The sequence below is a fragment of the Pezoporus flaviventris genome, unplaced genomic scaffold, assembly GCF_033815535.1.
Source record: "Pezoporus flaviventris isolate CSIRO_AGI_PZ_B2104156 unplaced genomic scaffold, CSIRO_AGI_Pfla_v1 ptg000002l, whole genome shotgun sequence".
Lineage (NCBI taxonomy): Eukaryota > Metazoa > Chordata > Aves > Psittaciformes > Psittacidae > Pezoporus > Pezoporus flaviventris.
Genome location: NW_026892550.1, coordinates 42,761,157 through 42,773,151, shown reverse-complemented (window position 1 = coordinate 42,773,151; position 11,995 = coordinate 42,761,157). Strand labels below are relative to the sequence as shown.

At 39.7% G+C, this 11,995-nt stretch overlaps 1 protein-coding gene across 3 annotated transcripts in view; it reads right to left on the bottom strand.

Moving 5' to 3' along the window:
* The window catches only part of DCHS2 (dachsous cadherin-related 2), a 112,371-nt gene that overhangs the window by 34,594 nt on the left and 65,782 nt on the right, over nt 1–11,995 (bottom strand). For 2 of the 3 annotated variants that reach the window (XM_061476177.1, XM_061476170.1), the window contains exons 4-8: nt 10,860–11,096; nt 8,686–9,705; nt 7,074–7,261; nt 6,508–6,607; nt 998–1,155 (exon numbers count right to left, since the gene is read on the bottom strand). In XM_061476177.1, the coding sequence (XP_061332161.1) occupies nt 998–1,155; nt 6,508–6,607; nt 7,074–7,261; nt 8,686–9,705; nt 10,860–11,096 (1,703 nt within the window). Of the gene's footprint in view, nt 1–997; nt 1,156–6,507; nt 6,608–7,073; nt 7,262–8,685; nt 9,706–10,859; nt 11,097–11,995 lie in introns of those variants that run through there. The other variant, XM_061476184.1, reaches the window with a different exon arrangement.

Below are 11,995 nucleotides of genomic sequence, written 5' to 3'. Positions count from 1 at the left end.
TCTTTTTCCTTAATAGTTTATTTTTTTGTGACTATATTGATCCTAAGCATGCCTCAAAGCCAGAAAACAAGCTCAACATGCTCCATGTCATTTCGTAACTGTTTTGCATTCCTACATTAAAAGAACTAATAAGACTCTCTCACCCCCTTAATAACAGGGTCTGAAGACGAGATGACTTGAATATTGCTATCTCTGCCCCTACTCTGAAGCACTTCAATTGCCTTTGACATAGGACAGCCTGACAGGGACAGATGTGACAAAGAAGGCACAGTAGTTATGCAGCTTGCCAAACAGAGATAGCTGGGGATTTTTGAGGGTTGTTTATATCATTACAGGGTTTCATTCATTACAGATTGCTGCAGTGTTCCAAGTTAATGCTTCAAAATGAAAGAATCTCTTCCACTGTGGGAACTGCATTTGCCTTGTCTTGACTGAAGCTTTTTTTTTTTCTTTTCCCCAAGCTATCCAAAACAAACCAGCTTTTGGGTGACATGAAAATAGCAGCCTCAGTGACATTCAACCTCTCATAAAGGAGCACACAGGCAGCCTGGACAAAGCAGCCCCACTGCGGCTCAATGAACAGCAGGTGGCTGGCTGTGGAAGGAGCACACGCTGGATTTCACACTCCCATGCAGAGCAGCCCTGTATAAACCAGCACAAAAGAATGAGCTATCTTTATACCGGGTTACAGAGACAAAGTATTTTCCTACTCTTTTCCAGTGTTCATAATGACCTTCTACTAAAGCACAAACATCATCTACTTGCAAGACAATCCAGAATGCTGTTGTGCACTCTTAACAAATCAAAATGAGTCAGCCCTCATTTTCTCCCTCAACAGAAAAATAGCTAAACTACCATGATTCAAGGTGCTTGTAATTTTGAACCTCTTTCTTTCTTCAGCTTTTTCCCCTAGCTTCTCCCCCCCAATTTTTATTTTATTTTCAAAGAAACTAAGTATCTAACATAACTCTTCTATCTGTACAGCATAAATAAGTACCTGGACATAAACAGCAGCATGTCCTTGAAGTGAAGGCATTCCCTGGTCCTTGGCTGTGACCATAATTCTGTAGTCTGATCTCTCAGCATGTGACAGAAAGCAGGTTGTTCTTATCTCCCCACTGACAGCATCAATCTGGAAGTATCCTTTATCCTGTTCTAGGGGATAAAATGGGTATGAGTTACTGCAGATCTCTTCAGCTTTCCTCTACAGTACTGAACATTGTAATTAGTAAGAAAGAGCAGGACACAGAGGAAAGAGAACCCGCTGCACTCATGGCAGCTCTTTGTGGCTCATTTGGATCACCTTTCTTCCTTTGAGTAAATAGTTATTATAAAACACTCAGGATTTAGAGAGCGACAGAGAGAAACACTATGGAGTACTAAAGCAACTGTTCAGTTTTATACCATTGTTATTCACACCACTGAGAGCAGCAGACACCTCAGGATTGATACTCCTACTTCCAACAAAAGCTGCAGGCAGGGCCAGAATAAAAACTAAGTCCCTACACTGGCATGAATGGTCAAGTAAGTAATGCTGGGCATACAGCTGGCTCATGTCCCTCATAGACTACAGGTCAGAAAAGAGCCCTAGCCACCTCTAAGACACCATAACTGCAGGGATGCCACCTGCCCTGTCTGTGCTCTGAACCGAGAGGTTACTGGTGGTAGCTAAAATCTTACAGTACATTGTTGCAGAGTAACTTGTGAATTTTGGAAATTATGCTTACATCCTTCATCAAAGACTGGCTGCATGCTAATAACAAGCGACTTCTAATTAAAATTACTACTTGAAGGTACATCATATTACATTTAGGCTAGAGTTGCAAAGAAAAATTCTACCATAGAAGAGTAAACAGCTCTTTGTGACTTAGAATCACAGAATTATTTAGGTTGGAACAGACCCTGCAGATCATTGAGTCCAACCATTAACCTAACACTACAAAGTCCACCTTTAAACCATGTCCCAGAGTGCCACATCTACATGTCTTTTAAATGCCTCCAGGGACGGTGACTCAATCACTTCCCTGGGCAGCCTGTTCCAAAGCTTGACAACCCTTTACATGAAGAAATGTTTCCTAATATCCAATCTAAACCTCCCCTGGCAGAAATTGAAGCCCTTTCCTCTCATCCTATCACTTGTTACTGGGGAAAGAGACTGACTTCCATCTCCCCCATTTTCAAGAAATGCAACACAAATTACTCTCAAATTTTTAGTGAAATGGGAAAGTGTCTATTACCTGGTATACCTTACCAGAAACTGAGAAAATGGAATTTGTCATTACTGCTTCTCTCTTAGAACACTATGCAAACACCCTTTTGTTATGTGGAGTTTTAATAAGGTGTGCTAGTGGGTTAAAGTCATGCAGCATAACAGCTGCAATTCTAATAAGCAGCTGTGGTAAAAATAAATTCAGTGCAGATGTAGTACACAAAACATCCATAAAGAACTTTATTTCCATAGGCACCTAAGTGAGCATGAAGTTGTTTATGGTCTCCAAATCTGCACATGCAAATTAGTTAGCTGCATATACAGATGTTGGGTTTTGTAGACAACCACCTCACCTGCAGCTGGAAAATATCTGCACCTGTGCAATCTGAAAACAATACTGGGTACACCAGCTACAAAACAGGGGGTTCACAATCAACAAACATGAGGGGTTTTCAAATATTGTTCTGCTATTTTTGACTAACTATCGGCTCCTAATGCTCCATGAGTCCCTTCTGGGTTGACTCTTGCAGTCTGGAATGTAACAAGGAAATTGCCGACAAAGGAAATAATATGTAGACACAATTATATTGGATGAGACAGTCCCGCACTCTGCATTTTTCATGATAGTTTCGAAATATTAACGGTGCTATATTACTGTTTTCATAAATAGCTTTTGGTTACTTTCCTGGTTTAGGTCCCAACAGTATGTCTACATTCATAGATACGCTATTTTGTTCCATATAGAGTTTCACAGCACAAAATCCCAGCTAAGCAAAAGGCAGAGGAGATATGAAAAACAGAACACATAATGTGAATTGCATGCATAGAATTTTAACATTTTGCTAAAACTGACATTTAAAATAACCGATAGGGAGAACTAACAAGAACAAGAAAACAGTTAACAGGCTACTATTCCCTTCATTTTTCTACCAAAATAAAGCTTCAGTTACCAAACTGAACCAAAAATAAAAAATCACTTAAAGTATAATAATCAGAGAACAAAAACATTCCCAGTGTGTAATTGCAATCTGAGCATGAGGCTATGAGGATTCATCCTTGTTTCAGGAGTGACGAGGATAGTCAGTAACTCTTAGCATAAAGACTGATACTTGGTTTTTTGTTTCATGTAGTGGAACAGAGCTGGAACTTCTAGGCAGTTGAAGCTTATTTGACAGGAAAAAGGAATGGTCAGAGTCTACTTTTCTGAATAAAAGAGAGCTGGTCAGGAATTACCAATAGTGTTACTCACCAGAGTCCACAACTCCATTAAAATCCTAATACTGCATGAAACAGTCAGTTTTGTGCATATTTTGGTGGCGCCAAAAGTGACAGAAAAATCTGATAATTCTGGAAAGAGATACTGTGTAAAACCAGAACTCCTTGGGACTCCCACTGTGAAAGTGTTTGCAATTTTTATCTCTTTTTTTGCACTAAGAAGCCATGTCTCCCAAAGAGCTTGAATACCAGGGGGCTGCTGCAGAAACACAGCCTTTTGCAAGTCTAGAAATGCTCTCTGCATGCTGCTTGCAAATCACCCTGGAGAACAAGTACTTGTCCACTGACATACGTTCAACACTTGTCAATTTGTGTGTGTTAGCAGGGCAAACTAGGCTTCTCCTAACACTCTGGTGGTCACGTACTAATGTATGCACAGAATTGGTCCAAATAAAACTGTAAAAGCCTCTACTTTGCCAGTGCCAGTCTTAACATACAAAGGAATAGTTTATGATGCGCTACAAATACAGAATGTTTTTTGTTATAAATGCTATAGTACAAGCTATTGAGAGTCATAAAGAAGGCAAATCACTTTGCAATTGGCAGTGTCACTAAGGAATAATACACATAGCTGAGATCCACCTCCCTCTGAATTCAGTTGCTCTTTCATTGATAATGCAAAAGTGGAGGTATGGCCATTGACCATGCATTCCCATACACACGAATGTCTAACGAGGATTTGGTTTAATTTTCTGGCAAGAGGGAGGGGTACTTTGAAGGAAACACTTCTCCTGTGAATGTTAAAATTCATCTGTTGTGTAAATCTCAGAGTTCTTTAACAGATTTTTCCTTATGTCATTTGTTGGCATCAGTCATCAGCCCTCCTGCATAGCTTGATCTATTGCTGCTATCTTGGCATTTCTTTAAGGTCTCAAGAACATTAAGAATTACAGAGCGACTCTTACAAGCTCAACAGCTGACACTGACACAGCTCTTAGTCTTGTGGCAGTGCCTCAACTGTTGAAAAGAGCACTGGTCTGCATGCAGTCCTCCAATTAACCTGGTTTCTCTGTGTTTAACAAATAAGGCTGTAAATCAGATCATATTTCTTCTTCATATATTAGTACTGAACAATGTCCCAGAACTTGAAAATACTATTTTAAATATAAACCAGGCAAGAACTTCACCATGAAACACAAGACCAGATGTTAAAGGCTGTGAGCCAACTCACAACAACAACAACAAAAATTAGTATCAGAGGAGCTCAGCTGTTTCTGGATTTGTTTATCAGGAAAATATCTCGTTCCAAGGCTGGGAGGGCTCTTCTAGTGTTGGTTTGTGGGTTTTTTTTTTGCTGCTGTTTTTATCCTTTTGCTCTTTCTAGAGACAGCATTTACAAGACCAGTCATATTTTGTGTTGCTAGTCATTTTTATAATTTGAACTCTTACTTACTCCCCTCTGGGGCTCTACAGTGAAGCCAGTAAAAAACATCCAATGTGCTGTTTGAAGAAAGGGGATATAGTTAGATATACAGACAGGCAGAGACCCCTGAAGGACACTTCCCATGTTGCCTGGCCACCATCCTTCAAACAAAGGATTGCACATTACTCATTCCCTTTTTCTTAAGGGAGATAATTTCGTGCAAAATATTGTTATTCACAAAGCAGAAAAGTATAATTCTCTCCAGTTCTCTCTGGAAGAGGCAGTCACTTGTATCCAAATTAAGGGAATAATAGCACAGCCATAAACCGACCCTACAGTATTTTATTATCTAAATATTTTCAACTGCAAAATTTTCAATAGAGTTGTTAAATGTCTCATTTTTTTAAGCATCTCATGTTGGAAGACGGCAGAGTTAGCTCCCTGGCCCTTGTGGATTTGAATCTTAAAGTCCTTCCATTACTCCACAGAAGTCAAAAGGGTGCATAAATACACAGTATAACATAATCCATGGGATTCTTTTGGTAATTTCAGCCTTGGCAAGAAGAGACTACAGATACCCTTGCTCTTTAAGAGCGAGGAGTAAGGTAGCTTTGCAATATTTTTTTCTTTACCAACTGAGTCCATATTCGAGCTTTGCCTACACAGAAAAGAACACTTGAGGAAATGCACTGAGTGGATGGAAATACTGGAAATGCTTTTTTGCTCTGATGAAACAGTATACTTTGTGAGCAAATTACCACAGACTACAAACACCAAGCTTAAAAGGTATTGATTACATTAAGCTGGTAAATAGAGCAGGTACCGAAATAAAATAAATAGTTCTGTTCTTGGCACCTCTTGCTGTCTTGAACCAATAGCAAAGCAGGGCAGAAGTAACAGACGTTTTCCTCATTGGTTACAGATGGAGATCTCTTGTGTAAAACTGTAGCAAGTGGTATGTGGCAAAACCAGAGATCACATCTATATCTCTTACCAGCATTAATGCCCAGTCCCACTAATGTTCCAATTTAGGACTGCTCTGTTATCGATTCCACTGCACACAAAACTGGATACCATAGCTTACCCCAGAAGTGAACCAATACATGCAGCAATTACAGGGAAAACTATAGAGGGGAAGTGTTTTTAAGTGGCCACCCTATGTCAGGCTAACACAGTGCTAAACAAAGGGTGAAACATGAGCTAAAACCCACAAGCCTCATTGTTTGCCCAGATTATCTGCTGATCCTTCCAATCCCTGTCTCAGACTGTCATGAACCATTCTTTTAGAAAATTTTCAATTGGTCATGGGAAAAGGGAGATTGTTTTTCCTTTAAGATGTTAACAATTGAAATACTAAACTGTACAGTACAAGATCATGGCCCTAATCTTTTCTAAGTGCTCTCTGGCCAGCTGTCAATTAAGCAATCAAACCCCTGGGAAGATGGGGCAGAGAGGGAGGGAGAAAAGATAACTGCTTGCACCTTTTTAAATACTTCATAAGACATATGATGTCCTGATTCCTATTTACGGAGCCACATTTATTCAAACAGACACAAAACAGACATAGCATCCTGTATGTATACATGGCACCTCTAAAGCTCTAGTTTTAAAACTCTACTTCAGTGTATCTTTTCTTATGGATAACACTTTAAATTCTTACCTGAATCTATTGAATATAACACAACACCGTTGTTTCCAGAATCAGGGTCTTTTGCGAAGACAGTGGTAATAAGTGTCCCTGGTGGCTGACCTTCCAAAACCTGTCATCAAGCGGTTTATAAATAATTTGGAGATACACATGGATAACAGTGAGTCTTAAAATAAATCCCTTGCCATAACGCAAGAGTTTAGCTGTTGCTCTGTTTTCCATTTCATTAATATTTACAGTAGTACAAAGAGCGTTTCAGGAACTGGTAAATAATCCAGCTCTAGCAATCTATAGTCTGCATATATTGCCAATTCAAAGCCTTTACCTGAGCAGACTCAGAGGTCAGAAATTAAAAGAGATTCTAGAGCACAACTAAATAAAATTACATGTATATATCCTCTACATCTAACAGTATAAAATCTTTTGTAATCATTTTGTAATCATTAATTCATATTTTGAAATTCCCAAATATATCCGAGTCTCAGTGCAGGATTTTTGTTTCAGAGCACGGGGGATTTGGGCTCCTGCCACAGGGTGGTGCTCGGAGCAAGGCAGCGCATCCCGCCTGCAGCACCCACCTTCAGGTGCAGCCCGTGTCCCGGTGCCGCCTGAGGGAAGAAGGGCCTGTTGTCGTTGAGGTCCCTCACGGTGATGTACACGGCTGCTGTGGCATTGAGCCGCGGTGACCCGTGGTCGGTCACTAGCACGGTCAGCTGGTGGTGAGCTTGTTTTTCACGGTCCAGTGCAACCCAGTTTATGATTTCACCTGATGAACAAAAAAAAATGAAGGAGAAAGTGAGTTGGGTATTTATTATATGCTAGCAGTCATCTTACTACGTGCAATTACATACTTAACATGAAACAATGGTAAATGTCTTCTGATATATCTTACGGCTGACATTAAAAATTCAGCTTTCCAAGCTCCATTCCACAGAAGCACCCTGTCAGTCACTTTGCCCTTCTACTTTAGCACCATATTACTTTCTTTACTGCACAGTGGATGCCCCGGAGCAAAGGTATAAAACAGTACAAAACACTGTGCTGACCTTCCAAAGAAATTCATCTGGCCTTTTCTTCACCACACTTCAGGGCAGACAATATAGCAGCACAGGGTTTTAACTGCTGACAAATGGCCTTTATTACACCCACAGGTTAGGAAGCTCTCAACACAATGTCTCTATATTAATCAGGAACCCTTATGTCTCCTATATGTTCTAGAAAACCCAGTGAAAAAATCTGACCCAAACTTCTCTCCATTTGCTCAGCCATACTCGATATAGCTGTAGATTTGTGGTTGACCACAGTCCTTCACACAGATAACCATGTATTATTTTAAAATCTTCCACATTAACCCCTAGTACTCTATTTGCCTTTAAACTTCCATAAACGTACTCAACAGCAACCTGCTTTGAAAGGGCAATTTTATTTTGAGATTCATACAGAGAAATTCTGGGAGAGCCTATCCACTTCCCCTGAGCACAGGACATTTGTGAACAGGAATTTTAAATGGCGTATCTTTGCTGCTACATATCATTTTGCTAAACAGGATTATTTACAGTGCTGGGGTTCCTTCCAGGATTCCCTTCCTCTGGGCTCTCCATGCTGTGGTCAGTGGTGTTGAGCCATGTGGACAAAGTACCTATTACTAAGACATTTGGGATTCACTGCGGGGTACACCCTGTGCTGTGAAAAAATTTTCTCAGTCAATTTGATTTCTGTGGTGCCATGTACAACATGAACTCAGGTTTGAGGTAACTTACAGAACTTTCTGCAAATATCTTAAATCACTGTAACTGTCAAATGTCATAGTTACCATTACAGTTATTTATGGCTGATTTGCACTTTTCAACTGTACTTGATCACAGGCAATTAATTTCCTCATATGAACTACTAAAGTTGTAACTCAAAACTCCTTCTTTTAATTTGTTACAGTCAAACACTAAAACTTACAACCAAGTCACCAGAATGGAGTAATGAAAAAATCAAATCCTAAGGGTTAGCTCATTCTCCACGAACATGTATTAGATTTATTTCATTCCCCAAATTGTGAAGCTCTGAGTTAGGATATTCACATACCAACCCAAGAGATTCACAGTAGTTCCTGAAAGCTTTACACTTTACTCCCATTCCCTTAGGGAAGGCTGCTTTCCAAAAGCACTATGAAGCAGATCACAAATCATAAAATGCTACCTGTGTTGGAATTCATCTTGAAATACTTTCCATCAGATAAGAGGAAGTAGGAAAGTTGTCCATTTCTTCCAGAGTCTTTGTCAACAGCTGTAATGGTGCCAACCACACCCCTAGGAACTGGATTTTCCTCCATTTCAAAGAAGAAGCTCTCACGCATAAACACAGGAGGGTTATCATTTTCATCCAGGACATTAACTATTACCGATGTACTTGCATTTTGCCTGAGGTTTTCATCCTCAGAGGTGCTGACCAGGGCTCTAAAACTTAGTATCTGTGTACATTCATAGTTCAAATGTTTCCGAAGATAAAGCCAACCAGTATCAGAGTTGATTTCAAATGCAATAGAATCCGTGCTAGGCTCTAAGGAATATGTCAGCTTGGAGGTAACACTGTGTAGATCAAGTGAGTGGGCTTTAACCTGAAGGATTCTGGCTCCTGGAGAGGTAGCTTCACTGATTTCTACTTGATACACCAAGTTTTGAAAAACCAAAGTAGGGCCCATCTTCTGCTCTTCAATAATCACTGTCAACATCAGGAAAGAAGTCAGAGGAGGACTTCCACAGTCTTCAGCTGCTATATGCAGAGTATATTCCCTCTGCTTATCTGCAAACACTGTCCTGGTGAGGTTTACCACTCCAAGGCTTGGATCAATGCTAAATGGATTTGACTGCTTGCTTGCAATACTATATTTGATAGCCCCATTTAAGCCACTGTCTTTGTCTTCTGCATGAGCAATGTAGACAGCAGTGCCAGGAGGCTGGGTATGTGAAATAGTTACCTTATCAGATCTGGTAAGAAATACTGGGGGGTTGTCATTAATATCGATTACAGATATGTTGACCTGGGTGCTACTGTAGACAGGGGAGTTACCCAGCTGTGACTGAACGGTGAGCACCGCAACAGACTGAGTTTCATGGTCAAGCTGTTTTTGGGTGCGGATGACACCAAACTGGGGGTCAATAGAGAATTTTCCATGTGGATCACCAGAGGAAATTCTGTAAGAAACGGCTTCTAAAGAATCTAGAAAGGGAAATAACACAAAAACGTAAAAAAAAAAAAAAAAGAGGAAAGAGATAACATTAATATTGGTAAGAACATATCTGTAAAGAATGCATGCTGTTAAATTCAGTGGAATAAATATAAGTTACACAAATGTTTATTTGACTTCTTTGGCCTTTTTACGCTTCCTTCTCCCTGCTGCTGGAGCTCTTCAGTAAAATGTGATTGTATATAGTTTGCCCATTTATGCAGCATTTGATTTTCATCTCACTGGTATGATAAAACTCTAGAGGGAAAATAGTATAATAGCCTCTTGGTTTTCTCTGATCTAAAATATAGAGAGTAACCCACATCTATAAATTAGTCTTATGTGATTAATTTCACTACACACTTCACTATATGAAGGAATGAAACAGCTGGCTGTTCTCTGAACAAACTTAATTTTACTGAACTTACTGTTCATGGAAAACCATTGTTATTACTCTTATACATCAGACGCTACCTAAAGCAAAAGCTGTTTAAAGGTTCAGGCTTATTACAAAGGCCACTCTGCAGATGCTACCTCACCCTGAGGACAGTGGTCAATGCACTGTCCTTCCAAAAGGAGGAAAGTTAGTGAGGAGGACCTGACTAATTAAACTTACATAAAACCTCTGCCTCTACCACCTTACAAGTATAGATCCATCATTAAGTTGGTATGTGGACTTATGGCTCCCACTGTTCTGCATAGGAAACAAATATATATGGCTGTCAAGATTCTCTGAAGCTTCTGAATACTTTCTAGGCATGAGTATTGCTCTGAGATTTTTCTCACATGGCTAATGATTTAACAGAAGCCACACCATCATACAGATCCTTCCTCACACTTTCACAACATGCTCCCAGTCTCCCCACTTGCAATTACAGAAATCCACCTGGAAGAAACTGGAGGCAGTTGCCAACCCCCATGAACCACCAAGGAGAGTACCATGAATCTCAGTCTTTTCAAAAGGACATCCTGATACAGCAGCGATTACACCAGTTGCTGTAAACACCAACAGTAAATACTATTTAATGCTTGGCAGCCTGAATGAATAATATGAAAGCTTAAAAAAAATTACCTGCAGGTATTTACAGTTAATGGTCACATTAAAAAACTAACTTCAATGCAATCTCTGACTGAGCATGCAACTTACCTGGAGGCTCTCTGGCCTTTACAGAGCCAACTGGGCTGTCTTCAGGTGCATCTTCAGGAACAGAAAACGCATACCGGGATCTCTCAAATATGGCAGGGGCCAAAGCAGTCTGAAGGATGTTTACTGTGATGGCTGCATTGGTGGCAGAGGAAAGGCCACCCCCATCCCGTGCAGAAACGGTCAGGAAGAGCACAGAATGTGTCAGGTGGCCAAGAGCTGAGATCAGGTAAATACTTCCTGAAAGTACACAGAAATGCAAGAGCAATGAAATAAGTTAAAATTTAGCAGCCTGACAAAACAGTTTCAACATGAACTTCTACTCTTAGAGAAGGCCAGATAATGGGCACTTTTTGTGCGGCTTCTGGGAAGCAGTCACTTGCTGTCTGATCACAAGTTTCTCATAAAATACCCTTTAATAGTAAATCCTAACATCTGATGAATTTGCAAGCTGCTAGCAATTACATTTTATATAAACTATATGAGATAAGTAATTATTTGAGAATACAATGCTCTGTCCAGAAATACAGCACTTTGGATGTCCCTTCCTCAAGATAAATATATTTTTCATCCTTTAACTGTGATGAATGAGACTAGCTGTCTCCAAATACATTCTCTTCTGACTGCTAAAATAAATCTTTAGTAATATTAGATAATTATGCCCAATTTTCAAATACTCTCCATATAACTACAGAAACCCACATCTAACTATTATTACTTAAGATGGCAGTATGAGTAGAAAGAATGAACATGGCAGGAATCCTGTCCCATTCTTCTTCTATGAGTAAAAATTGCATGAACTTCAAAGAAAGCTTTGTTTGAGTGAAGACATCAGACTCAGCAATGAGAATTATATTCAAACCACAGGTCTCTATGGGATGTTCATAACGGTCCACAACAATTATCCAAAACTGATACTTGTTAATTGTTCTGTGACAGTCATACATTGTCCTTTGCAAGCAAATTAAGGATTTGTAAATGAAGATATAAACCCAAAAATAAATCATTAGCCTTCAGAGTACTATTAAATGTCTGGTCCAGGTGAAGTGAACATAACTAGTTAAAAATTTAGGGGTAAACACTAGATCGAAGGGTAATACAGCAGATCACAGTATGTTTGTGATTTCATAAACGGTACA